General features: G+C 37.2%; 1 protein-coding gene across 8 annotated transcripts in view; it reads left to right on the top strand.

The window, feature by feature from the left end:
- The window catches only part of HELQ (helicase, POLQ like), a 50,026-nt gene that overhangs the window by 18,417 nt on the left and 5,309 nt on the right, over positions 1-26,300 (top strand). For 5 of the 8 annotated variants that reach the window (XM_027597828.1, XM_027597833.1, XM_027597834.1 and 2 more), the window contains 9 exons: positions 3,314-3,553; positions 6,178-6,319; positions 6,681-6,785; positions 14,819-15,041; positions 16,788-16,945; positions 18,077-18,175; positions 21,819-21,992; positions 24,179-24,292; positions 25,195-25,329. In XM_027597828.1, the coding sequence (XP_027453629.1) occupies positions 3,314-3,553; positions 6,178-6,319; positions 6,681-6,785; positions 14,819-15,041; positions 16,788-16,945; positions 18,077-18,175; positions 21,819-21,992; positions 24,179-24,292; positions 25,195-25,329 (1,390 nt within the window). The other 3 variants (XM_027597829.1, XM_027597832.2, XM_027597830.1) reach the window with 3 other exon arrangements.

Genomic DNA, 26,300 nt, shown 5'->3' with positions numbered 1-26,300 from the left:
TGGATTGAACTAGAGGGTATTATGCTAAGCAAAATAAGTCAATCAGAGAAAGACATGTATCATATGATCTCTCTGGTATGAGGAATTCTTAATCTCAGGAAACAAACTGAGGGTTGCTTGAGTGGTGGTGGGTGGGAGGGATAGGGTGGCTGGATGATAGACACTGGGGAGGGTATGTGCCATGGTGAGCACTGTGAATTAATTGTGTAAGACTGTTGAATCACAGATCTGTACCTCTGAAACAAATAATACATTATATGTTAAAAAAAGAAGAAGAAGATAGTAGGAAGAGAAAAATGAAGGGGAGGAAATCGGAGGGGGAGACGAACCATGAGAGACTATGGACTCTGAGAAACAAACTGAGGATTCTAGAGGGGAGGGGGGGTGAGGGGATGGGTTAGCCTTATGATGGGTATTAAAGAGGACACGTATTGAATGGAGCACTGGGTGTTATACCCAAAACAATGAATCATGGAACACTACATCAAAAACTAATGATGTAGGGGCGCCTGGGTGGCTCAGTCGTTAAGTGTCTGCCTTCAGCTCAGGTCATGGTCCCAGGGTCCTGGGATCGAGCCCCACATCGGGCTCCCTGCTCAATGGGAAGCCTGCTTCTCCTTCTCCCACTCCCCCTGCTTATGTTCCCTCTCTTGCTGTGTCTCTCTCTGTCAAATAAATAAATAAAATCTTTAAAAAAAAAAAAGCTAATGATGTAATGTGTGGTGATTAACATAATAAAATAAAATTTTAAAAAATGGTGAATCATGTTTTATGCATACTATTTGATAATATTCTATAATTAAATGTAGCTGAAGTCAGATCTAGAGCTAAATGGCTTCTGATCCAAGCAATATCTTTAAAACATGATTTCTTGAGAGTCCTGGGATATCCACTGTATCACTATTATTTGCCTCCTTATCATAAATGTCATGGGAAGCTGGTGCAGTAAAACCACCTTGGCAGTAGAATACATCTCTATGTCTATTCAAGTGCAAAGACTGAAACAGGTTTTTCCCAAGTGATTGTTTCAATCTCAAGGAAAGTTATCTTTTTAAAAAGCTGTCACTACCTTTGACTTCTAAGTCAAGAACGACTTTTTAAACACCATTTGCCAACAACTGCCTAAGCTCTAGTCATATCACTTTCCCTGACAGTCTCCCCAAAAATGATACCACAGTGCTTTCTTTTTTTAAAAAAAAAATTTTATTTATTTATTTGAGAGAGAGAGAATGAGAGAGAGAGAGCACATGAGAGGGGGGAGGGTCAGAGGGAGAAGCAGACTCCCTGCCGAGCAGGGAGACTGATATGGGACTCGATCCAGGGACTCCAGGATCATGACCTGAGCCAAAGGCAGTCGCTTAACCAACTGAGCCACCCAGGCGCCCGATACCACAGTGCTTTCTTGGTCTAGAATTCAGGCTGGGATCCAACTTACTTCTCCATCCTTCTTTCTTTTTTTTTTTTTTTTTTTTTAAGTCTTGGTAGTTTTATTTATTTATTTTTAAAGATTTTATTTATTTATTCATGAGAGACAGAGAGAGAGAGAGAGGCAGAGGGAGAAGCAGGCTCCCAAGGAACAGGGAGCCCGATGCGGGACTCGATCCCAGAACCCTGGGATCATGACCTGAGCCGAAGGCAGACGCTTAACCATCTGAGCCACCCAGGCGCCCTCCATCCTTATTTATTCTTCATTCACCTTGCAGCTCATCCAAACTACTTCTCTTTGTTTATGCTTTGAATTTCTCATTTCCGTGCCTTTGATCATGCTTCACCCTCTGCCTGGAAAGAGCTCTTCCCTGCCCCCATTGTCACTTCTCTGACACTCGTTCTTCAAGAGCCAACTCAGATCTCAGTTTCTGCCATGAAACCCTTCCCCGTGTAACCATGTCTTACCCGGTGGTCAGTTATAAGTAGTGTCTCCTTTCTCTAAAATTATATGGTGATTATCCATATTTTCAAATGACATAGGATGTTATTTCTTTTTTTTTTTTTTAAAGATTTTTATTTATTTGAGAGCGAGAGAATGAGAGAGAGCACATGAGAGGGGGGAGGGTCAGAGGGAGAAGCAGACTCCCTGCCGAGCAGGGAGCCTGATGTGGGACTCGATCCAGGGACTCCAGGATCATGACCTGAGCCGAAGGCAGTCGCCTAATCAACTGAGCCACCCAGGCGCCCAGGATGTTATTTCTTGAGAAGAGTTCATCCTGGACACCACTTTCATGGCCCCACACGCTGACTGGAAAGTGATAACAGAGTCTGCTGCTCCTTCCTCACCTGTCATTTCTAATTTTTGTGCCCATGACTCCTGACCACTCTTCCTTGTTCTTCTTTTATCTCCTTGCACCGTTTCCAGCTTTTTATTTTTATTTTTATTTTTATTTATTTATTTGACAGAGACACAGTGAGAGAGGGAACACAAGCAGGGGGAGTGGGAGAGGGAGAAGCAGGCTTCCTGCTGAGCAGGGAGCCTGACGCTGGGCTCGATCCCAGGACCCTGGGACCATGACCTGAGCCGAAGTAAGATGCCCAATGACTGAGCCACCCAGGCGCCCCTGTTTCCAGCTTCTTATGCAGTTACTGGCCTTCTACCGTAAACATCAGAGTAATAGAGCCAGAACTCTTCTTTCCATGAAACTCACTGAAACAACACAGGCTGTGGCTATGACATGTACATCGTAGACTATATTTCTTTGCTACTGGTATTCAGAAGTCAGTTATTAGTTGCACTTAGTCTTTCAGTCCTTTCTCTCTTTTCTAAAAGGAATTTAAAATAATAGGTACTTTTAAATGCAGAGACATTGTGGGATATCACTGAAGCTTCTAAAATGCTAGTGTTTGGATAGTGTTACATAAGTACAGATGATTTGATAAGTATATTTCCATCTTCAGAAGAAAATTTATGACTTAAAATTTTTTTAAAAATCATCAATAAAAATGTATGTTTTAATGAAAAAAAATAATTGTAACATCTACAGCAGGTGTCTAAACCTAGCATCCATGGATTCACAGGCAGTATAGGAATGTACTTCAGGAAGTACATGAACTTATAAGCAAAGTGTTATGTTTATGTTATTTTTTTTTTCTCAGCTTTAATCAGATTTCGCAGGGCTCTGTGATCCACAAAAAGGTTGAGAGAGTGCCTAATAGTTAATGAAATCAGAATCAAAATTCTAAGAACATTTTATATGCTTATTCATGAAAGTGATATATTTTTTAATAAAGAATGTTTACATGCATCTACCAAAATTAAAACAGTAGGCACTTTGTCACTGTAAGGTCGAAGGTTCATATTTCTAACAGATCTTTTTCCTAGGGAATATCTGAAACAGAGGGAGAAAGAAAAACATGAAGTGATTAAGAACTTGAAGAATATCAGCAGTGGCAACTTGTGTCCTGTTTTAAAGCGCACCATCCCTTTTGGTGTTGCTTATCACCATAGTGGTTTAACGAGTGATGAAAGGAAGCTCTTGGAGGAAGCCTATTCCACAGGGGTTCTGTGCCTTTTTACCTGCACATCCACCCTAGCAGCAGGTGTTAATCTACCAGCTCGAAGGTAAGACAGAAGTAGCTTTTGGCCAGGCTCAAAACTTTTTAATTTTTAGCTTGCCAGGAGTTTTATTGTTTTATTCTTTCTCAGTAGTGGATGAGAATTTATCAGATGTTTTTTCATCGTTTGCTGAATTGATTGGTTTGTTTCCTTCATTCTATTTATTTATTTTTTTAAGATTTATTTATTTATTTGATAGTGAGGGGGAGAGCAGAGGGAGAGGGAGGGCGAGTCTCAAGCATACTCCTCACACAACACTGAGCTCAATGCGGGACTCCGTCTCATGACCCTGAGATCACGACCTGAGCCAAAACCAAGAGTCGGCTGCCTAACCAGCTGTGCCACCCAGGTGTCCCTCATTTGTTTCCTTTAATATTTTAATGAAAAATAACGTTAGGGTGCCTGGGTGGCTCAGTCGTTAAGCGTCTGCCTTGGGTTCAGTTCATGATCTCAGGGTCCTGGGATCAAGGCCCGCATCAGGCTCCCTGCTCAGCGGGAAGCCTGCTTCTCTCCCTCTCCCACTCCCCCTTCTGTTCCCTCTCTCGCTGTCTCTCTTTCTGTCAAATAAATAAATAAAATCTTAAAAAAGAAAAGAAAAGAAAAGAAAAACAACTTGAGTAGATTTCCTGGTATTAAAATTCTTTCTTTGGTACTATTTCTCTCTCTGGTTTTGATGTTAGGGTTTATTTTTCTAGTTGTAAACAGTTGGCAAGCTTTCTACCAATTTTTATGATCTGAAAGAGTTTATTTAACATAGGTATTTCCTTGAAAACTTGGAGAACTCATCCATAAAGACTTCTGAGTCTAGTATCTTTTTTCAGAGTAGATCTTTATTTTTTCAGTTATTACCAAAGCTATGGACCTATATAATTTATGTCTGCTCTTTATAATTTTTATTTAAAAATTTGACTTTAAAATTTATGACTTTTTTTTTAAATATATGGGTGATTTTTAAAAAGCGTCCTCCACATTAAAAAACATATGTATTTTCTGTTGGGTATGTATTTTTCTACATCTCCATGAGATCACAGTTAATCGTGTTATCGGCTCCCTTGATTTTCTTAATTGTGATTCTTCGATTTGTCAATTTCAGAGAGTTGTGTTAGTCTCCCACTGTTATTATGAATTGTCTTTCTCCTTTTGCATTTCTAGAAGTTCTTGCTTTGTATTTCAAAACTCTTTAGGTATACAAAGGTTCATTTCAAATATCTTACTACTGAATCATACCTTTTATCAGTATAATAGGTCTTTGTTTTTCTCACTGAGTGATTTCACTTTGAACACTAGGATTACATTTTCTTTGCCAAGTGTACCTTTTTCCATTCTTTTATTTTCAACCTCTGTCATGGATTAAATTTTCCATTTTTCAGACAAAGTTATGTATCATATTTCCCTTATCCCAGTTGTTACTCTTAATTGTAACAGTTATAATCAAACATGCTTTTCTGCCATTTTAGAATTAATCAATGACTGTTTCCCCTCATGAACATAACAAGAGTCTTAGCACTTGTGTATTCTCCTATACTGCCTCATGTATGTTGCAGCTACCTACAATTTTAATGCCAAATTTTTAATTTTCTTTCATCTTATATTCCATAATTATTTAAACCTTCCTGTAAATTATACTTGTTTTCTTTGTTTACCACTGCCTCTTGTATCCCACGTCTTCCTTCTATGATTTACTTTTTTATTTTGCTACTCTTGAGTAATTATTTTTATTTTTTTTTAAGATTTTATTTATTTGTTTGATAGAGTGAGCATGAACGAGGGCAGGGGCAGAGGGAGAGGAACAAGCAGACTCCACGCTGAGTGCAGAGCCCAACACGGGGCTCAATCCCAGGACCCTGAGATCATGACCTGAACCAAAGTCAGACACTTAACTGATTGAGCCACCCAGGTGCCCCCCAATTAGAATTTTTGAAAGTTCTTACTGTTCCCTGTTTCTGTCAGACATTTATTCTGTATAGTCTTGCTTTTCTTTTATGCCCTTAGTTTTCTTCAAGTGTAATTTTGGCTGTCTATTGAGGTAAAGAGTAGGTTGATTGGCAGATAAATGACAGAGGTTTCCTCTCACTTTTGAACAGGAAAGCTGGCTACAGCTTTCTATCTACATGAGCAGGATTGAAATTACCATAATTTGAAATTACCAAAAACAGTTGAAACCTGCAATGTTATATAGTTGACAGTAATATAAATTAATAAATAAATATGCATATGTTGGCGATGCGTGGTCAGATTTTTCATTTATGGGGTGTAGAATCAGTCTTGGATACTGTTGCTCTAGTAACAATCAAGCTCTGTAGGTAGGCCAACACGTTCAAAGCATGGTCCTGGTAATTACTAGTTTTGTGTGTTGAGGTGAGCCACTTAGTTTATGCTTCAGTTAGCCCTTTTGTAAAAAATAGGTAAAATAATAAAGAACATTATCACCAAGAATTTTGTAAGAATTACTGATAATGTACGCAAAGAATCTAGGACATCACCGGTTCTTATTAAATAGCAGTTACTTATTATTTTGAGTTAACATGTCATTAAATTTAGTATCACATATATAATGGAATTAAGAATTTAAAAAATAGATATTATTATAGATGTAGTATTACTTTTAATTAATATTATCAATTCCATAGAGTTATTTTAAGAGCTCCCTATGTTGCTAAGGAATTTTTAAAGAGGAATCAGTATAAACAGATGATTGGCAGAGCTGGCCGTGCTGGAATAGATTCTGTTGGGGAGAGTATCCTTATACTGCAAGAAAAAGACAAGCAACAGGTAATCATCTGGTTGTTGGTTTGTTGTTTTATCTTTTTTTGGTCTTTCGTTTAGCCCTTTTATGATATCATCTTTTAAAAATTAATTGTTAATATTTCTTTCAATAATGTTTTTTTCTCCTCTACGATTAGGAATTAGAAAGGATAGTTTGAATATTTCTGTAGTTCAGACAAGCAATGAAAAGTATTTTCCTTATTTATCTTTCTTCCATTTTCATGAGAACACCTGCTAAATTCTTATTTGTCTTTATGTCCTTAACACCCCCTGCTTCCACAAGGTCTATACAGAATGTAAAATTTTATATGGAACACTTAATTTTTTTATAACAACACAAAACATAATATTGCTTTAACTTTTGTAGGTATTGGAGTTAATAAGCAGACCACTGGAAAATTGTTATAGCCATCTTGTTCAAGAATTCACCAAGGGAATCCAAACTTTGTTTCTCTCTTTGATTGGTTTGAAGGTATTTTTCATTATTTTTAAGTCTTGTTACCATTACCTGAGATAATAGAGATTTAAAAGTTATGAGAACTGTAAGTATAAAAAAAATGCTAACTTCTAATCTAATGTGGAAAAGAATAATCTGACACGATAAATCTGAATATAGATTTCTATGTCCATTTTAATGCTTTGAGTTGTATGAAGTATGAAAAATCAACAAATCATAACTGGGCATTATTACAAGTGAGAGACTTTTTGGATACTCTGGAGGATATAAGAAGCTATAAGGGCATAGGTCCTGATGTGGGATAATCCATCTTCTCTGCCCTTGTTAAGAATAAGGTTCACCTGTAGTACTGTGATCATTCTAGGATATTATAAACATTTGTGAGATCAGTATAGCCTTTATCAGGCAGAAAATTAAAAAAGAAAAAAGCACAGCAGGAAAACACTCTTTTTCTTAGAAATTAGCTCTTTCTTTTAGGATTACTCTTGAGTTAAACTTCTTTTTATGGTTATTCTTTTTTTTTTTAAGATTTATTTATTTTAAAGAGAGAGAGAGAGTGCAAGCTGGGGGAGGGGCAGAGGGAGAGAGACTCTCAAGCAGACTCCCCACTGAGCCCAGAGCCCAAGGTAGGGCTCGGCTCAGGGCTTGGCTCGGGGCTCGATCCCATGACCTTGAGATCATGATCTGAGCTAAAATCAAGAGTCAGACAATTACCAACTGAGCCACCCAGGCACCTCTATGGTTATTCTTAAGTAAATTTTAATTTTGTGTCCAAGGTCACTAGGCCATAATGTGGCAAAGCCAGGGTTTGAATTTGTTGTTCCACTACAAAACCAGTGCTCTTAACCTATCATGCACTACCTTCATTAACCCAACCAGTTTACGTGAAAATACAAAAGGTAATTAATAAATAAAAAATACCATAAAATAAGTTGTAGATAAGCAGAGGGAAAGAATAAGTCATTTCAGGTACTTAACATAGAATTAATGATGAGAAAGCTGAAAAAAGTCAACAGACTAGATTCTATAGCTCTAGAGGAGGGCTGCAGATCATGAAGATTTGAAAGTTGGGTGGGAAAAGTTAGGCCAGACTGTGTGCTGTAAATTGGGGGAAATGGGAGAGCATGCCTAAGTAGTAGACTACAGAGTTGCGACACTGTCACTTATCAGTGGAGAATTAGTGACGTGTGGTGGTTGAGAGTAAAGGCTCTGATATCACGCATACCTATTGTCAGTCCTAACTCTGTCTCTTAACACTCTGCATAAGTTATTAGCTCTCTTAAATCTCACTCAGTTGCCTTATCTGTAAAATGGAGATAATAGTAAGCAGAAGTATTGCAAGACTTTTTAGAAGCAATTGTAGTAATCCATGTATAATGTAATAAAGACCTGCAATAGGAGGGTTGCCAAGGAATTAGTAAAGGAGGGAGAGCTCATGAAGATCATCGAGTCCTCTATTACATTTATATATTAGATAAGGTAACAGACTCAGAGAATTGGTGAGTAGTCTAAGATCATTCAGTGAGTTATGTTTAGATGGGACTATAATTTAGGTTCCTGCCTTGCTGGCCCATACTCTTTCCAGTGTACCATTGTATGTGTGGACTATTCCTCAACTGCACATGAAATATTTCACCAACATAGACCATAGACAACATAGACCATATTCTGAGACCATAGACAAGTCTCAATACATTTAAAAGGATTGAACTCAAATATGGTATGGTGTCTAATGGAAACGATTACAGTATACCAGCAGTAATAGAAGGATATCAGGGAATTACCCAAATATTTGGAAATTAAATAGCATACTTTGACCAAAGGACAAAGTAGAAATCACAAGGGATATTAGAAATATTTTGAATGGAATGAAAATGAAAACAGAGATATCAGAATTACTGGCATGAAGCCAAAGAAGTGCTTAAAAGGACATTTATAGCTTTAAATACTTATTAGAATACAAGAAAGATCCAGATCCACTAGTTTAACTTTTACTTTAGGAACCAGGATGAGGGGTACTCAAAGTAGAAAGAAGGAAATAATACAAATAAAAACAGAAATGTAAAAAACATAGACGAGAAAAATATAATGAAACTGCAAGCTAGTTCTTTGAAAAGATCAGTAAGATTATTGACTGATTTGATCAGAGGGAAAAGAGAAAATACATCAATTACCATACCCTCAGGAATGAAAGGAGGGTCATCACTAAAGATCCTAGAGATATTAAAGGGATAGTAAGGAATAATCCTTGAAAAACTGTATCCTTGAATGCTGAAAAATTCAACTCTTAGATGAAATGGGGAAAATTCTTGAAAGACATAATTTCCAAAATTGACTGAAGAAGAAGTAGAAAGTCTAGTCCTAGATCTATTAAAGAAATTGAATTTATGGGGCACCTGGGTGGCTCAGTCGGTTGAGTGTCTGCCTTTGGCTCGGGTCATGATCCCAGGGTCCTGGGATGGAGCTGCATTGGGCTCTTTGCTCAGTGCTCTCTTTCTCTCTCTCAAATAAATAACTAAATAAATCTTTTAAAAAAAGAAAGAAAGAAGAAGGAAGGAAGGAAGGAAGGAAGGAAGGAAGGAAGGAAGGAAGGAAGGAAGGAAAGGAAGGGAGGGAGGGAGGGAGGAAGGGAGGAAGGAAGGAAGGAAGGAAGGAAGGAAGGAAGGAAGGAAGGAAGGAAGGAAAGAAAGAAAGAAAGAAAGAAAGAAAGAAAGAAAGAAAGAAAGAAAGAAAGAAAGAAAGAAAGAAAGAAATAAATAAAGAAAGACAGATAAAGAGAGAGAGAGAAAGAAAGAAAGAAAGAAAGAAAGAAAGAAAGAAGAAAGAAAGGAAAGAAAGAAAGAAAGAAAGAAAGAAAGAAAGAAAGAAAGAAAGAAAGAAAGAAAGAAAGAGGGAAGGAAGGAAGGGAGGGAGGGAGGGAGGGAGGGAGGGAGGGAGGGAGGGAGGGAGGGAGGAAGGAAGGAAGGAAGGAAGGAAGGAAGGAAGGAAGGAAGGAAGGAAGAAATTGAATTTATAACTTAAAACTTCCCACAAAGAAAACTCCAGGCCCACTGACTTCACTGGTGAACTCTGTCAAACATTTAAGGAAGAAATAATACCAATCATACACATATTCTTCCAGAAAGTAGAGGAAGAGGGAATACTGCTCATCTCATGAGACCAGCATTATTCTGATACCAAAATCAGACAAAGGTATTACAAGAAGAGAAAACTACAGGCCAGTATCTGTGGTAAAAATAGATATAAAAGTCCTTATCAAAGTATTAGTCAACATAATCAGAGTTTATGCCAGTAATGCAAAGTTAATTTAACATTCAAAATTCAGTGTTACTATTTATTTGACAGAATTCAACAGCCATTCATGATAAAAACTCAGCAAACTAGGAGTAGAAGAGAATGTCTTCAACCTGATAAAGGGTGTTTATTTAAAAAAAAAAAACACACTACAGGTAGCATCACACTTAATGGTGAAAGACTACATGTTTTTCCATCTAAGATCAGGAAAAGAAAGGAGGTCTGCTCTCACCCTACTTTTCAGCATATATCGGAAATCATAGCCAGTACAAGACAGGAAGAAAAATGAGGGCATATAGATTAGAAAGGAAGAAGTAAACCATCTTATTTGCTATTAGGTTCAAGAAAAATCCAAAGGAATGTAGAAAAAAACTAGAGTGTAATCATCAATGTCATAGGATACAGGGTCAATGTACAAAACTCAGTTGTATCTGTATACTCATTACAAATAATATACTGACTACAAATAGGTGGAAAAACAACTCTGCAATAGCATCAAAAAATATGCAATACTTAGGGATAAATTTAACTAATATGTGTCAGATCTATACACTGAAAACTGTAAAACTGTTGAGAAAAATTAAAGGAGACCTAAATAGATGGAGAGAGGTACCATGTTCAAGAATTAGAACACTCAGTTTTGGCCAGATGTTACTTACCAAATTGGTCTATGAATTTAATGCAATCTCAGTCAAAAACTCAACAGACTTGTTTGTGGAAATTGAAGGCTGATAGAATTTATTTGGAAATGCAAAGGAGTAGAATAGCCAAAATTAATTTTGTGAAAATATAACAAAGAGTGTTCATCCTACTTCAAGACTTACTGTAAAGCTTCAGTAATCAAGACAGTGTAGGGATATTGGCTCAAGGATCATATAGACCAATAGATCAGTAAGTCCAGAATTAGGCCCACACATATATGATCAATTAAAAAAATAATAATCTCTACACTCAACATGGGGCTCGAACTCAGGACCCCGAAATCATGCTCCACCAACTGAGCCAGCCAGGTATCCCTGTATATGATCAATTTTTAACAGAAGGTGTCAAGATATGTAAATGGACAAAAGATAGTTTTTTTCAATAAATGGTGCTGGAACAACTAGAGAGCTATATAGAACAACAACAAAAAATTAACCTGTGCTCTTACCTCACTCGATTTTGTCCAAAATAATTAATTCAAAATGGACCATAGACCTAAACCTAAAAGCTAAAATATAACTTCTAGAAGAACATATGGGGAAAATTTTTTGTTACCTTGGATAAGATTTCTTATGTGGCAAACAAAAAACATAAACCATGAAGAGAAAAATCAATCATAATTTTAAAAATTATCTTCAAAAGACACTGCTAAAAAAGTGAGAAGGCATGAAGGAAATATTCCTAATACATATATCTGACAAATATGTAGATGAGTTAGGACTCAACAAAAGGTAATGGAATTGGGAGGGAGTTGGGACTTCATTTAAGACGGGAGCACTCAGGTAACAGGGAGACTGGGAGAACTGACTTGGCCACAGGGGTGTGGTTTTATGGGCCTCGCAGTGCAAGATCTACGGAGCACAACAGTTGTGTTTAGATTCTGTTTTAACCGTTGAAGTACAGCAACGAGAAGTCCAGGCAGCAGCTGGTGCAGGAGATTAGCAGGTAGGCAGCTGTTGTTCCAAGCTGCCCATAGGAGGCAGAACTCAGGAAACTGGACCCAGCCATGAGAAGGCCAGGCCATCAGGGTTCCTCTCTCACCTTGGGGTAGGGGCTTACAACGGGGCTCTAGCTGTGGAAGAAGGCTGGAACTCTAGACACAGTGGAGAGCAGGAAGACCTTTAGAGTTGGAATTGAAGCAGCAGTCAAGTCCTCTGGACAGGAACAAGCAGGTAGAAGAGAGGGGAGAAGCAAGAAGGGCAGAGTCTGTGACTTGGGCAGTGAGGTCCGGGGCAGGAGGATAGAGATGAGCACCCCTGGAGAGACTAAGTCCCTGCTTTGGTGGAAGAGAAGGAAACTCCAGGAATTAATGAGAGGACATAGCAGTGCTTGGGCCATAAGATTCAGGGAGCCTCCAGTTATCATGTATTTATCACAACCATATTTCCGACACCCTGTTAGACACTTTATGTGTTTTATCTCTGATCCTTGCATACCTTCGAATTAAGGAATGTAACTCCCCTTTTACAGAAAAAGAATCTGAGGCAAAGAGAGGCAGGTGTTCTGTAGGCTGCTTGCAATCTTATCCCCATACCTGCACACTGGGGTCCATGCTCCTGCATTCTCCTGTCCGGGTCAGTGTGATTGTCCCCTAACTGGTCTGATGCCTTGCAGCCAATCTGCTGTGCCTTCCCACATCCCCTCCAAATACTTGTTCACATAGATTGATCTTGTCAAAATGTAAACTCAGAATGTGCTACCTGCTTAAAATTTGTCAGTGGTGTTTCCCATTGCTTTTAGGATTTAGGAAGCCCAAATTCCTTGTCATGGTCTATCATGGTAGATTTGGCCTCTGCCTGTCTCCATCCTCCTCTCTCACCAGCCTCCTTGCACTCTGCACTCCAGGAGAGCCGAGAGCCTTCTCGGTTCTCAAATATGTGATGCTCCCTCCCATCCCAGTGCTCACTAAGCCTGGGACTCACCCATCTTCCCCACCCCATCTCTCTACTCACCCTCACCCACTCGACCTTGAGGCTTCACTTAAACATCGTTCCTCAGGGAAGCCTCCCTTTGCCTCTGAGTCAAGTCAGTTTATTGTATGCTTTATAGAACCACATTACTTTAGTAGAACCTATCAGTTTGTAATTATATTCTGGTTAGTGCAGTGATTCCCCACAGGAATGTAAGCCCTGTGCAAGCAAAGTCCACATTTATTTTTATTTGTCCCTGAATCCCAGTGCCTAACACAATGCCTGGCATGTGGTTGGTGCTCTGTAAATACTTGAATGAACAAATGAATTGATTTTGGAGTCGGGCATGGGTGAACCTGCAGGTTGGGGCAACTGGGGAGAATCCAGCTTTGAGAAGTTGTGGAGGCCAGAGGCAGAGCCCGGACCAGTGGGTCTAAATCACTATGTCTTTAAGTTTTTCACAGAGGGATAGAAAGATAACATGATGGTAGCTAGAAGGATCAAGTAAAGGATTTTTTTTTATAACCCCAATGTTAACTGTAATCAACCAAGTAGAAAACAATACAGCAACTAAGTTCATTGATAATCTACAAACTGAGTATCCGTCTTGAATATCTTAAAACTACAATTTTGGCCTAACTGAGTATTACATTAAGAATGAGTTTTGGGGCCTCTGGGTGCCTCCGTCAGTTAAGCATCCAACTCTGGATCTCGGCTCAGGTCATGATCTCAGTCGTGAGATCAAGCCCAGCATTGGACTCCACACTGAGTGTGGAGCCTGCTTAAGAATCTCTCCCTCTCCCTCTGCTCCACCCTCCACTCTTGTGCGCTCTCTCAAAAATAATAATAATAAATAAATAAATATTAGAACATTTCCAAAAAAGTGAGTTTTATTAAAAGGAGGAATAACAATAGGAAATGTCTATGCCTCATTATATTTTTTTGTTAACCCTTATATCGGTTTAGTATCAAATAACCACTTAACTTTTCCAGTTGAAAATATCAGAGGGGCGCCTGGGTGGCTCAGTCGTTAAGCGTCTGCGTTCGGCTCAGCTCACGATCCCAGGGTCCTGGGATCAAGCCCCACAATGGGCTCCCTGCTCGGCAAGAAGCCTGCTTCTCCCTCTCCCACTCCTCCTGCTTGTGTTCCCTCTCTCTCTCTGTGTCTCTCTCTGTCAAATAAATAAATAAAATCTTTTAAAAAAAAAGAAAAGAAAATATCAGAATTGTAAGAGAGAGAAATATGCTTATTGATTGACTATATTTTAGTATAACATGCTGATTTCATTGAAATTGACTAATACAAATTTAATTCTAATTTAGCATCAACTCTACATCTGAACACCAAATGGAGGGTTAAGTATTACTTATGATTGCCATTATAGGTTTTTTTTTTAAGATTTTATTTATTTGACAGAGAGATAGTGAGAGCAGGGGGAGTGGGAGAGGGAGAAGCAGGCTTCCCGCTGAGCAGGGAGCCCCACAGGGGGGCTCAATGCCCAGGCTCGAATCCAGGACCCTGGGATCATGACCTGAGCCGGATCTTTAACAACTGAACCACCCAGGTGCCCCGCCATGATAGGTTTTAAATAGTGACTAAGAGGGGGGAGAGAGAAGGCAGCAAAAGAACAGGAATGAGAGAGACAAAAAGAGAAGAAGACTGCTATTTATTTTTAGGTGATATGCGGGAAATATTGCCTGATCCTATTTCAGTGGAGACTTTTAGTTGTGTTTTGCGTGTGTGTGTGTTTTATTACCATTTTTATTGCTAAGGAATGCTTTCACAGGTGGATGGAAAGGGGTGGAGGGAGGATTTCTGAAGGAGGCTGAGTGGGAATTATTGATAATTGGAGAGTAAACAGAGAGCACAGCTTTGGAGATACTGTGAAAATTATTCAAAAATCTGAGGAGTTTTTGAGTGAAAAATATGTAGATGTTTTCATAAAAAGTATGAATATGATAATTTCTTTAAATGGTTTCTTGTTAATTTTTAAATGTCCCTATAAAATTATCTTTATATATATGAGTTTGTCAATTTTATACTAATTTATTTCAATAGCTTTGAGGTATAGAGATAAACGTGCATTCAAAATGATGCCTTAATTAAGGAAAATGCTCCAATGATGTCCTGAATTGTTTCAGATTGCAACAAATCTTGATGACATATATCACTTTATGTGTGGTACATTTTTTGGTGTTCAGCAAAAGATTTTGTTGAAAGAAAAAAGTCTGTGGGAAATAACTGTGGAATCACTTAGATACCTGACAGAAAAAGGACTTCTACAAAAAGACGCTATTAATAAGTCTGAAGAAGAGATCCAGTATAGTTTTCATATTACAAAACTGGGACGAGCTTCTTTTAAGGGTAAGAGTTTACCTAAGTTACTGAGGAAATGTGCTGGGAAAAAAATGGAAATTAAATCATTCTCTTTCTTTAAACTGGAACTGTAGTTTCATATTAATAACATTAATCTTAAAAGCTATTAGACTACTTTAGCTTTTAAAAGTTGAAAAATGGGGATGCCTGGCTGGCTCAGGCAATAGAGCATGAGACTCTTCATCTTGGGGTCATGGGTTCAAGTCCCATTTTGCGTGTAGAGTCTACTTGAAAAAAAATTCTTTTTTAGTAAATAAAAAGTTGAAAAAATGTTGGGTTTTTGGTTTGGTTTTTTGTTTTTGTTTTTTTAGAGAGGGAGAGGGAGGGGCAGAAAGAGAGGGAATCTTAAGCAGGCTCTACCCCCACCATAAGTCCAACTTGTGGCTTGATCTCACAACCCTGAGATCATGACCTGAGCTGAAATCAAGAGCTGAACACTTAACCAACCGAGCCAGCCAGGCACCCTGAAAAATATTTTGAATTACAAGTAATTTAGGATATTGCAGAAGTATTTGGGAAAAAAGATGGTCATCCCACTTCACACACCCCTCCCCTAGCAATCATACAAATCTTAATATCCTACCAAGAATAACAATTTGGTGTATGTGTTTTCAAACATTTTATGTACATTTCATTTCAATGCATAATACATACTTGTATACAAGTTTAAGATTTTTTAAGCTTTTGTTTTTAAATAAACAATCATTTGTATTGTTCCAGAACTTGCTTTTTTTGCTTAATATCTTAAAAATTGTTCCATGACAGTGAAGTTTTTTCTTAATGGCTAATCATAATTTACTTAATGAAAAATAATACATGTGTGTTGTTTAAAAAACAAAAACCTTAGATCTCAGAATGACGTAAAGGAAAATCCCATTCTCCTGTCCCATTTCCACTCTCCCAGGGCAACCACTGTTAACAATTTGATGTGTATCCTTCCATATATATTATTATGTATTTAGATAAATATGTATATGTATATTATATATGTATATGTGTATATGCATATTTGTATGTATGTGTATAGGTTTATACACATGCATTCATACACATTTATATATGTTATTTTATAGTTTATTTTTTAAGATGAAATCACAGTTGTAAGTATTTTTTGGCAGCTTGCTTTTCTCACTTAAAATATTAGGAGCATCTTAACTTGTCAGTCCCTTTAATTCTACCTCATTTTTCTTTTACTACTATAATCACCCATAGTCTGGATACTGTAATTTAATTAACCATTCCCCTATTGATGGACATTTGCACCGTTTTTTTTTTAATTTTTCTCAATTATAAACAAAGCTTGTGTTTTGTTTGTGTTGTTTCCACACAAATAAACATGTGTGGAAATGTTTCTCTTAGATTTCCAAAAACAGAGTATTTGGGTCAGAAGGTACATACTTATTAAATGTTGATGTATACCATCAAAATGACCTCCAAAATAGTTGTGCTAAAATACATAAGAAGAGATTTTGGTGGGAGCATGGGTGAAATAGGTAAAGGGGATTAAGAGTACACTCATCATAATGAACACTCAGTAATGTATAGAATCATTGAATCACTCTATTGTACACCTGAAACTAATATAACAATGTATGTTAACTATAATGGAGTTAAAAAAAATTTAAGAGATTTTGAAGACTTTTTGCTATGTTTAGGTATAAACAAGACCTTTTTAAGATACCTTTTTCCCCCTTTGGTAATTATGAAAGATGAAATATTTGATCTTTCTTTTAGGAACTATAGATTTGGCTTATTGTGACATTCTCTACAGAGACTTGAAGAAAGGTCTCGAAGGACTTGTGCTCGAAAGCCTTCTTCACCTAATTTACCTAACAACTCCCTATGATATGGCTTCTCAGTGTGTCCCTGACTGGATGATATACTTCAGGCAGGTGAGAATATAAGGTTCTTCAATATAGGCTATTTTATTTATTAATGATGATGTAATTTTTGTCAAATGATTATTCACTTTTTTTCTCTACTAAAATATATTTGAAATTGGGCCTTTCATGTTTCGGTTTTTAAAATAGTTATATGGCAATGGCATTTTCAGTTTGTTTAACTTAAATATTACCTTCCTATTAAATATAAACATGTTCATTATCGAAAAAATAAAGAAAGGTGCAGAAAAGAAAAGAGGATCATCCCTGGTCCCATTCCCCAAAGATAGTTACTGTTACAGTTTGGTGACCACTCCATTTTGTGTTGCCTAGAATGTGAAGAAAACCATGGAAGCTAGTTTTTTTTTTTGAGATTTTTAATTACATGAAAGCTCTATCAGAGCCAAGCATGATGACTAAACCCAGTGATGTTAATACCTGAGAAGGAATGTCAGTTTTATCACCAACAGGAAGGTGCAGCTGGTCCTACTTGTTACAAAACCAGGTGGTAGAGTATAGTCTATTATGATTTTACTATGAGCAGGGCAGATACATGAACACATGTTAGGCAGAAGCAGTATGCAGCTCTTAATTGCAGGAAATTAACTTTCTTTTTAATGTCATATTTTAAAATTGTAACTTAAGTTTTTAAGTGGTACTGTATAATGCAGCTACTGTCAAAAGCTTTCCTTCTTCTTCCTACCCACCAGACGTATCAATATTAAACATGACCACAAAGTCCATGGAAACCATAGTCCATAGTCACAGTGCTTGTGACCATGCCTTTAAGTATTCTACTAAAATATGTTATATTTTAATAATACATTTTTAAGCCATGAAAATGTGATATCACAGGAAATACTGGATTTGGTTCAAATGGCAAATTTTTAAAAGTTACAATTTGAGGGGCACCTGGATGGCTCAGTCAGTTAAGCGTCCTACTCTTGATTTCAGCTTAGGTCATGATCTCAGGGTCGTGAGATTGAGCCCTGTGTTGGGCTCCACACTCAGCAGGGAGTCTACTTGAGATTTTCTCTCCCTCTCCCTCTGCTCCCCCACAAACTCACTCTCTCTCAAATAAATAATTATTTTTTTAAAAATTACAGTTTGATTTTTCTCCATGTTTACTCTTTTTAAATGTAGTTTAGCCAGCTCAGTCCAGCAGAACAAAACGTAGCTGCTCTTCTTGGAGTCTCTGAAAACTTTATTGGGAAGAAAGCATCAGGTCAAGCTATAAAAAAGGTACCATAGTCTTTTTCTCTTCCTAAATAAATTGATTTAGCAAAATTCATGCTGTAGTATCATCTCTTTTGTTGATTTGATCTTTTTGTTTCATATTTTTTTCTTTAAGTTAATATAATTCCCATTTTACCATATAAAACATGTGAGGACCAGAAATTTGGGCTTTTTTTTTAAAACAGTATTTTTGGATGGTGTGATGGCCTTTTTTTGTCTGTGTACTTTTGCATTTCTGAAACACTCTGTCATGCACATATAAGCTTCTTATCATAGGAGAAGGTAAGCCTTATTAATCAATTTTTCTTAGGCTACTTATGGCTTACATTATAAAAATTGTAAAATTTTGGATGCCTGGATGGCTCAGATGGTTAAGCGTCTGCCTTCAGCTCAGGTCATGATCCCAGGGTCCTGGGATCGAGTCCTGCATCAGGCTCCCTACTCCTTGGGAGCCTGCTTCTCCCTCTGCCTCTCTCTCTCTCTCTCTGTCTCTCATGAATAAATAAATAAAATCTTTAAAAATAAATAAATAAAATAAAATAAAAATTGTAAAATTTTATAAAATGTTTTTATGATAGTATATAATCCTGAAATAAGTTTAGTTCAAGGGAGAAAAATGTATTTTCTAGAACCTTTTTTTTTGAAGATTTTTATTTATTTATTTGACAGAGAAAGAATGAGAGACAGAGAGCATGAGAGGTAGGAGGGTCAGAGAGAGAAGCAGACTCCCTGTTGAGCAGGGAACCCGATGCGGGTCTCGATCCTGGGACTCCAGGATCATGACCTGAGCCGAAGGCAGTCGCTTAACCAACTGAGCCACTCAGGCGCCCGAGAACTTTTTTTTTTTTTTTTAAGTAATCTCTACACCTCATGTGGGGCTCGAACTCATGACCCCAAGGTCAAGAGTCACATGCTCCTCTGACTGAGCCAGCCAGGTGTGCCACCCCCCACACCTAGAAACTTTTTATTAGGCATTCTACTTGGTGTTAGAGATTCTAAGATAGGGTGGGTTTGAGGTTTTCATTGCTGTTTGGTGTTCTTAAAGAACCCCCAGTCTAGTTAGGACTTGAACTACATAAAACTGTAGAAGGTTGAGGTTGATAAATTAATACTCTTTTGTGTAATATTCTTATATATGGTGTTTTGAAGTTTAGTCAACAAATATGAAGCAAGTGTCTAATACACTAACTTTAAGAGGAATGGAAATAGGGGAGCCTGAGTGGCTCAGTTGGTTAAGTGCCTGCCTTCGGCTCAGGTCATGATCCCCGGGTCCTGAGACTGAGCTCCATGTCAGCGGGGAGCCTGCTTCTCCCTCACCTTCTGCCCCCCCCACTTGTGCTCTCTCTCTCTCTCAAATAAATAAATAAAACCTTTAAGAAAAAGAAAAATGGAAATAATTTTTGGCAAATTTGCCTTCAAATTCCTTAAGTTAATATTTTCTACCTTATAATACACTTTTTTTCATTTTTCATTTTGTTGGTAATCCAATCTTTACTGAAACCTAATTGTCTTACTTGCCATTTCCCCAATATCTTTAAATTTACATAAATATTACTAATTTCATTTTTGAAAAGTGAAAGATGGTGTTTACTCACATTTGAATTGAATGATGCCCTGTCCCATGTACTGCTATATCATAAAATTATAAATGTCTATTTAGTAGTGCAGTGTTCATGTTATCACAATATTTTGATTGGGTCTTTTACCTCAGAAATGCCTATGTTGTTTAGACATTCAAAATGTTAAATAAAAATATTTCTTAAAACAAACCTTTTATATACAACTTTAAAATAGAAAATAAAAACAAGGGTGTCTGGGTGGCTCAGATGGTTAAGCATCTGCCTTTGGCTCAGGTCATGATCTCAGGGTCCTGGGATCGAGTCCCGTATCGGGCTCCTTGCTTAGCAGGGAGCCTGCTTCTCCCTCTGCCTGCCACTCCCCCTGCTTGTACTCTCTCTCTCTGGCAAATAAATAAATAAATAAAATCTTGAAAAAAAGAAAAAAAACAAAATCATCTTAATTTGGAACTCATTACCAAATAATAAAACATTTACAAAATCTTTTTAGAATAATGCATCTTTTTAAACTTGAATTAGAATTTATTTTTGTTAATGAAATATAGTCAATAAATGTTCAGTTGATTTAGAGAACATGATATTTACTTAAAATCAAATTTATTTCTCTACATTGAAAAAGACACTCCCATTTTTCTTTAAATATTTCTTATAAAAGATCTTGAAATTGGCATAAAGCATCTTATCCTGCCATGTAATATAATTATATCATTTTTCATGGCTTAGAAAATACATTCTAAGCAAAATCTACATTGACTCAAATTATAGTTAATAATGAAGGTGCACTAAAATTGGGAAATTAAAAAGCAATCTCTCCCTACTGGCAATTCAACTATCATGATTTTTCAGCTTAATGCTTTTTAAAAGTATCAACATGTAGAATCCATAATTCATACAGTCTTCGATATGCCACTGTAAGTTCTCATCCCATTCTTTTACTGTCATAGGGGATATAATTTTATATTTTATACCCCCTTTTTCTCCTTCCAGTTCATCTTTTCTTTCCTCTGATTTTAAGCATGAGTTACTCAGTTTCTAAGTTAGCTTGATATTGGCTATGAAATACTTTACACAAGAACTGATCACTAGATACCGCAGGCAAAAACAGGTACACAGAAATTGTCAACTACAGGTAGCATTTTTCTCTTCCAGTGTTTTAACTTTGGAAACATTAATTATTTATCATGACCATGTAGAAATCATAGAATCTAATATTTACTCTTAGTTTACAATATGGACAAGCTTATTAACATACCTATCTACATAAATGCATTTGTCTAATTACATTCACAAATAAATCCAATCTATAAATACCACAGTAAATGTAGTCTTCCCAACTCCTTCCCTTCCTATATTCTTTTCCTAGGGCGACCACAACAAATTAGCTCACAAACTGAGTGTCTTAAAACAACAAAAATTTATTCTCTTGCAGTTCAGGAGGCCAAAAGTCTGAAATCAAGACGGCTCCTTCTGGAGGCTCTGAAGAAGAAAACATCTTGCCTCTCTCTTAGCTTTTGGTGCTTGCTGGCAGTCTTTGGTGTTCCTTGGCTTATAAATGCATCCCTACAGTGTCTCCATTGGACATTGCCATCTCCACATTGCTTCTTATGTGTGTCACTCTGTGTCCTCTCCTCTTACAAAGACACCAGTCACTGAATAAAGAGGCCTAAAGGGTCTACTCTACACGCAAGATGATTTCATCTCAAGATCTTTAACTAATTACATCTGCAAAGATCCTATTTCCAAATAATGTCACATTCACAGGTACCACCGGTTAGGAGTGAAACATCTTTTTCTGGAGGCAGACATGATTCAACCCACTACAGCTTCCCCTGTAGAAGGAAGTTTAAATTGGAAATAATTTGGCATATTTTCTTTTTTTTTATACTTGGAAAAATGATAATCTGAATTAATCTAAAGTACATACGGTAGAACTTAGTTTTATTTCTGTGGAATCATTCTATTCTTGCTTTCCTATAGTATAACTTCATTCATATTACCTTTTGTCCAATTTCAATATAATGTACATTTTTAGCAGGTCCAGTACATAAATTCATTTGCTTGTGTCTTTCTAGAAGGTGGACAAGGACATTGTCAACAGACTATACCTGTCTTTTGTTCTTTATACCCTGCTCAAAGAGACCAACATTTGGAGTGTGTCTGAAAAATTTAATATGCCTCGAGGCTATATACAAAGCCTTCTCACTGGAGCTGCCTCATTCTCCTCTTGTGTGCTACATTTCTGTGAGGTAATTCCATTAACTACACATGCCTTGTGCATCTTTTTGTTTTAACTGCTACTAAAGTTGTAAACCAGTTAGTCATTATTTCCTCATTGTTGACTTGTTCTATTAATGCAAAGCACTCAAACCTTATTTAAAATATATTTGTTTTTATCTGCTTATAAAAGTCCTATGTACTAACTTATGGTAAAGATACAAAAATGACAGACTCACCTAAAATATATAGCAAGGAGGTAGAAAGCACCTACTTATCCCTACTCTTAGAACCACCATTAATAGTTACAAGTATTTGGAATCGACTCTTAAAACAACAATTCTCCATCGATGTAGATTGTGTGAGAGTATCTTTCTCATGGTGATAACCATAGAAAGTGTTTGATTAGTGCATCACCAATACCCAGCAGCTACCTTGTCACTCACTACTTGGGACCATGCTCTCATGATCACCACAGTGTTTTGCCATTTTTGAATCCAGTGTCTGGCAACTGCTTTAGGTTTCTATGTCAGATGTTTAGCTTATAAAATAACTCAAGAAGAAAACTTAATTTTGGCCATATGCATTTGGAATGGATTTGTGTAAGACTTTACTAATGTCTTTACTAAAAGAAGCTTTCAGAGTTTCCTTAAATAACATAATAAAGCTTACCAGACTTTTCTACTCAGACAGTTTTGGGGATGAATTTATAATATAAGCCTTTTTTGGCTGCATTTAAATTTCTTCTAATTGAGTAGTGGAATAATCCTTTCCATATTTGTTTCTATACTCAATTTTTTAAAAAACGTTTTTCTCGCATGAATTGTTTTTAAATTTGAATCTTCATTCTCCCTATCTTAAATTTCCATATTCTATATATGTATATGGCACTTAATTCTATCATATGTACTAATGAGTAAATAATCCAAAATACTTGACTTTGGGTTGAATGATAATTATTTTAGCAAATTCATATTTCTTCATATCTCCTACTTATGCTAAGTTTTAAATATTAGCTTACATTCCCTAATCATGTGCTGCTAGCTAAGCAGAAGACAAAATTTATAGGTAATAAGAAGCTAGCCTTTAAAATGTATTTTCTTAAGTTTTCTGTGTTTGTTTTTCTTCATATTTAAAGATACTTCCCCTAAAATTCTATCCCTTTGTTTTACTTAGGACTATAAGGATTTCAGCCTTTTAGACTTGTTCAAGTAAAAGAAACTATATTGAATTTGAAAAACAACTATAATTTGATGGTTGTTCCTAGAAACAAGCTACCTGACAACTTGTGCTCTCATGAGTGTATTTTCAGTATTTTAAAGTGTTTTTTTCTTCTTAAAAAGCTACATAAGTCATATGAAATAGTACATCGTGTTAGCTAAGATGGCTTTAACTACAAGTAATAGAAAAACCCCACAGAAGCTTAAACAATAAGGAACAAAGATGATCATGTGGAACAGGAAAGCTAGAGCTAAGGCTGTTCAGGGTTGATGGATTCATCGTTCTGGTCAAGGTTTTCTTCCCTTTACTCTTTACTCTTTTCTTCTCTTTACTCTTCATCTTTAGTGCATTGGCTGCTTTCCTAGTGGTCACAAAATAGCTGGCTAACGCTCTTCCATATATCACGTATGCTCACAGTGACACCCAAAGGTTAGAAAGCGACTTAAAAAAAAAAAAAAGACTACTACAGAAAATTTCAAACATAAAATAAGACAAAATAATATAATAAATGCCCATTTACGCACCCACCTTTAACAGTTATTGACCCATGGCTTCCAAAATTGTTATTGTCTTAAATATTGCTTCTAATATTTTTGTTGTTTTAAATATTGCATTTTGTACTGGAATCCTTCCACATGTAATATTTTGTCTTCAGGATAAATTCCCAGAGGTGGGAACTGTTTTCAATTATTTGGGAAAGAAAAACTATGCATTCACTTGCTGGTGTTTTGATAAAAAAAATGAATAGAACTCTTCTCACTGGCTTATTTTTCAATTTTCAGTCTTCTTCCTCATCCCAAAACCAGTTTGTCAAATTCCTCAGTCTCTGCCCTTGTTTCCTTGTAATAATTTTGTGTGGAATTATTGTTCATCTCTGGCTTAACCAAGTTTCAGAACTTACATCGGGGAACACCCTCTCTGAGCCCCCTACCAAGCCAACCAAACTTTGAAATAACTTACCAGATTTAACTTCTGTACATTTCTTTGTGTTCTGCAGGAACTTGAGGAGTTTTGGGTTTATAGAGCCCTTTTGGGAGAACTCACCAAGAAGTTGACTTACTGTGTAAAGGCAGAGCTAATTCCTCTCATGGAAGTGACTGGAGTTTTAGAGGTTAGTAGCTTCCCAGTTTCCCAACTGAGGTGATTTCAACTAACAGAAAAATCAGGTTTTACTATTTTCTGATGTCTTATCACAAGGTCAGTAACAACAGCCTTATTCCTCATTGGTCATGAGACAGTGTTTTTTTGTTGTTGTTTTCCTCTTTAAATAAATTGTTATCATGGCCTCCCAGAAGTCCCCTCTAAATCTGGATAAGTCTTGATGAAAAAAAAAATCACGCTTGTGAAAAAACATAACAGTAGGGATAAAAGTGAGACTCCCCAAGTATATGTGTTCTACCATTCATCCTTAGCGTCTCTTCCTTCCTCCACTCCAATGAAGAATTACCTTCTGAAAGGTTAAACTCAGTGGTTGTTTCAGGAAGTGGTGATTTGGGGGCAACAAGGCTTATTTCCACTTCCTAAGAGAGTGAGAAGAAAGTATCCTCACCTGGTTTCTCAGCTTTCTTTTTTTAGCCAACTGTTGATTTCAGCTTTTTCTGTTATTCAGTCCCTCAATCAGAAGCATTCTTCTGCCTGAGAACACACACACACCCCAGCAGTTCCCTGAGTAGATGGTGAAAACATTAAGGTAATTGGACTGGAACATCTTGATTGGGCATCTAAAATAATACCCGTCACCTGAGTGCCTTAATGGATTTCTCACTCCTGATTGCAACACACATCGGTTAACTTGAGCTGCACAGAAAGCCGTCTTGCAGTCAGATTGGAACCACCCAAATTCGTCTTTTAAAATTTCTCAGGATTCGGATGTGTTATCTCTTCGTGTTTATTATTACCTTAGTCTGTTTCTGTCTCTTGCATGTGAAAGTTTTCCCTTTAGTGAGACACTTGATTAATTATTTTTTCCTAATCCCAAATTCTGACCCTGCTGATTTGTGTACTACCTTTCAGGGTCGAGCAAAACAGTTATATAACGCAGGCTACAAAAGTCTGATGCACTTAGCTAATGCAAATCCTGAAGTGTTAGTAAGGACCCTTGATCATTTATCCAGACGCCAGGCCAAGCAAATTGTTTCATCAGCAAAGGTAAGCCAACAAACCATTTTTTACCCTTCATGATATTTTGTAGTGTTGTCTCCTTATACTTTGGACATAAAAGCAAAAACATCTAACTATAGACACAAAAGTGTATACTCACAATGCGTGGATAAAATAGGGCATCTGTTACAGTACAAGGCTGGCTAGAAAGAGAAAAGGCACCTCCTAAAAATTAGGCCGTCTTAAGAGTCCCCTGAAGTGCAGGGAACTCTGGAACTCAAGGAATCCCGCCTCCTCACGGTCTTCACAGAGGGCCTTTCCTCAGCACCCCCGACCTCTGGGCTGCCCACCTTTGTGTGCCTTCACTCACGTGGAGCTCACAGCCTCGAACATTAGGTAGTTCTAGTTTTGGACACCCTCAGTGTTCCAAAAAGCACCCCAGTAAACTGTTGCCTTCTTACAGCGTCCACCGTTAGATTGTAAGTACTACCGTCTAGAGCTAGCCTGTTTTCCTTGTTCCTATGGTAGTTTTTCACATACTTGGAAACGGCTCGCTGTGTCTCCGAGCGCTTCTCTTTTCTGTTTCTTTGACCCGTAGTAAGTAATCTCGTTTTAGGCGATTCACTGTCCTAGTTGCCCTTTTCTAGATGTGGGCCCATTTGTCTTCTTGACCCATGCCCGTCATTATTGGATTGTCTTCCTTTTGGGGTATATCTGTCAGGTTCTAACTCTTAGGAACAGAAAGCACACAACAATGTGAAGAGGAAAGTTTAATATAAAGAATTAGTAACTAGGAACAAAGGTTATTAGTCGGCTTCTAAGGGGTAAACAGAACTTCAGCAACCGCAGGAAGGAATAATGCGAAGAGCGTCCGCCCTCCCCCCACACCACCCCCTGTGGGTGGGCTTCGTACTTCACCCGAGAGCGGGCGGCTGTGGCTCAACAGACAGCGGATAAGTTCCTTGTGTCGCAGCCGAGGCTTGAAGCAGGAAGCTGCCCACCAGGATGCTGACAGAACT

This window comes from Zalophus californianus, chromosome 2, assembly GCF_009762305.2.
Source record: "Zalophus californianus isolate mZalCal1 chromosome 2, mZalCal1.pri.v2, whole genome shotgun sequence".
In the NCBI taxonomy this organism is placed as follows: domain Eukaryota; kingdom Metazoa; phylum Chordata; class Mammalia; order Carnivora; family Otariidae; genus Zalophus; species Zalophus californianus.
The sequence above is the reverse complement of the archived record's forward strand: the minus strand, read 5'-3'. Positions and strand labels throughout refer to the sequence as shown.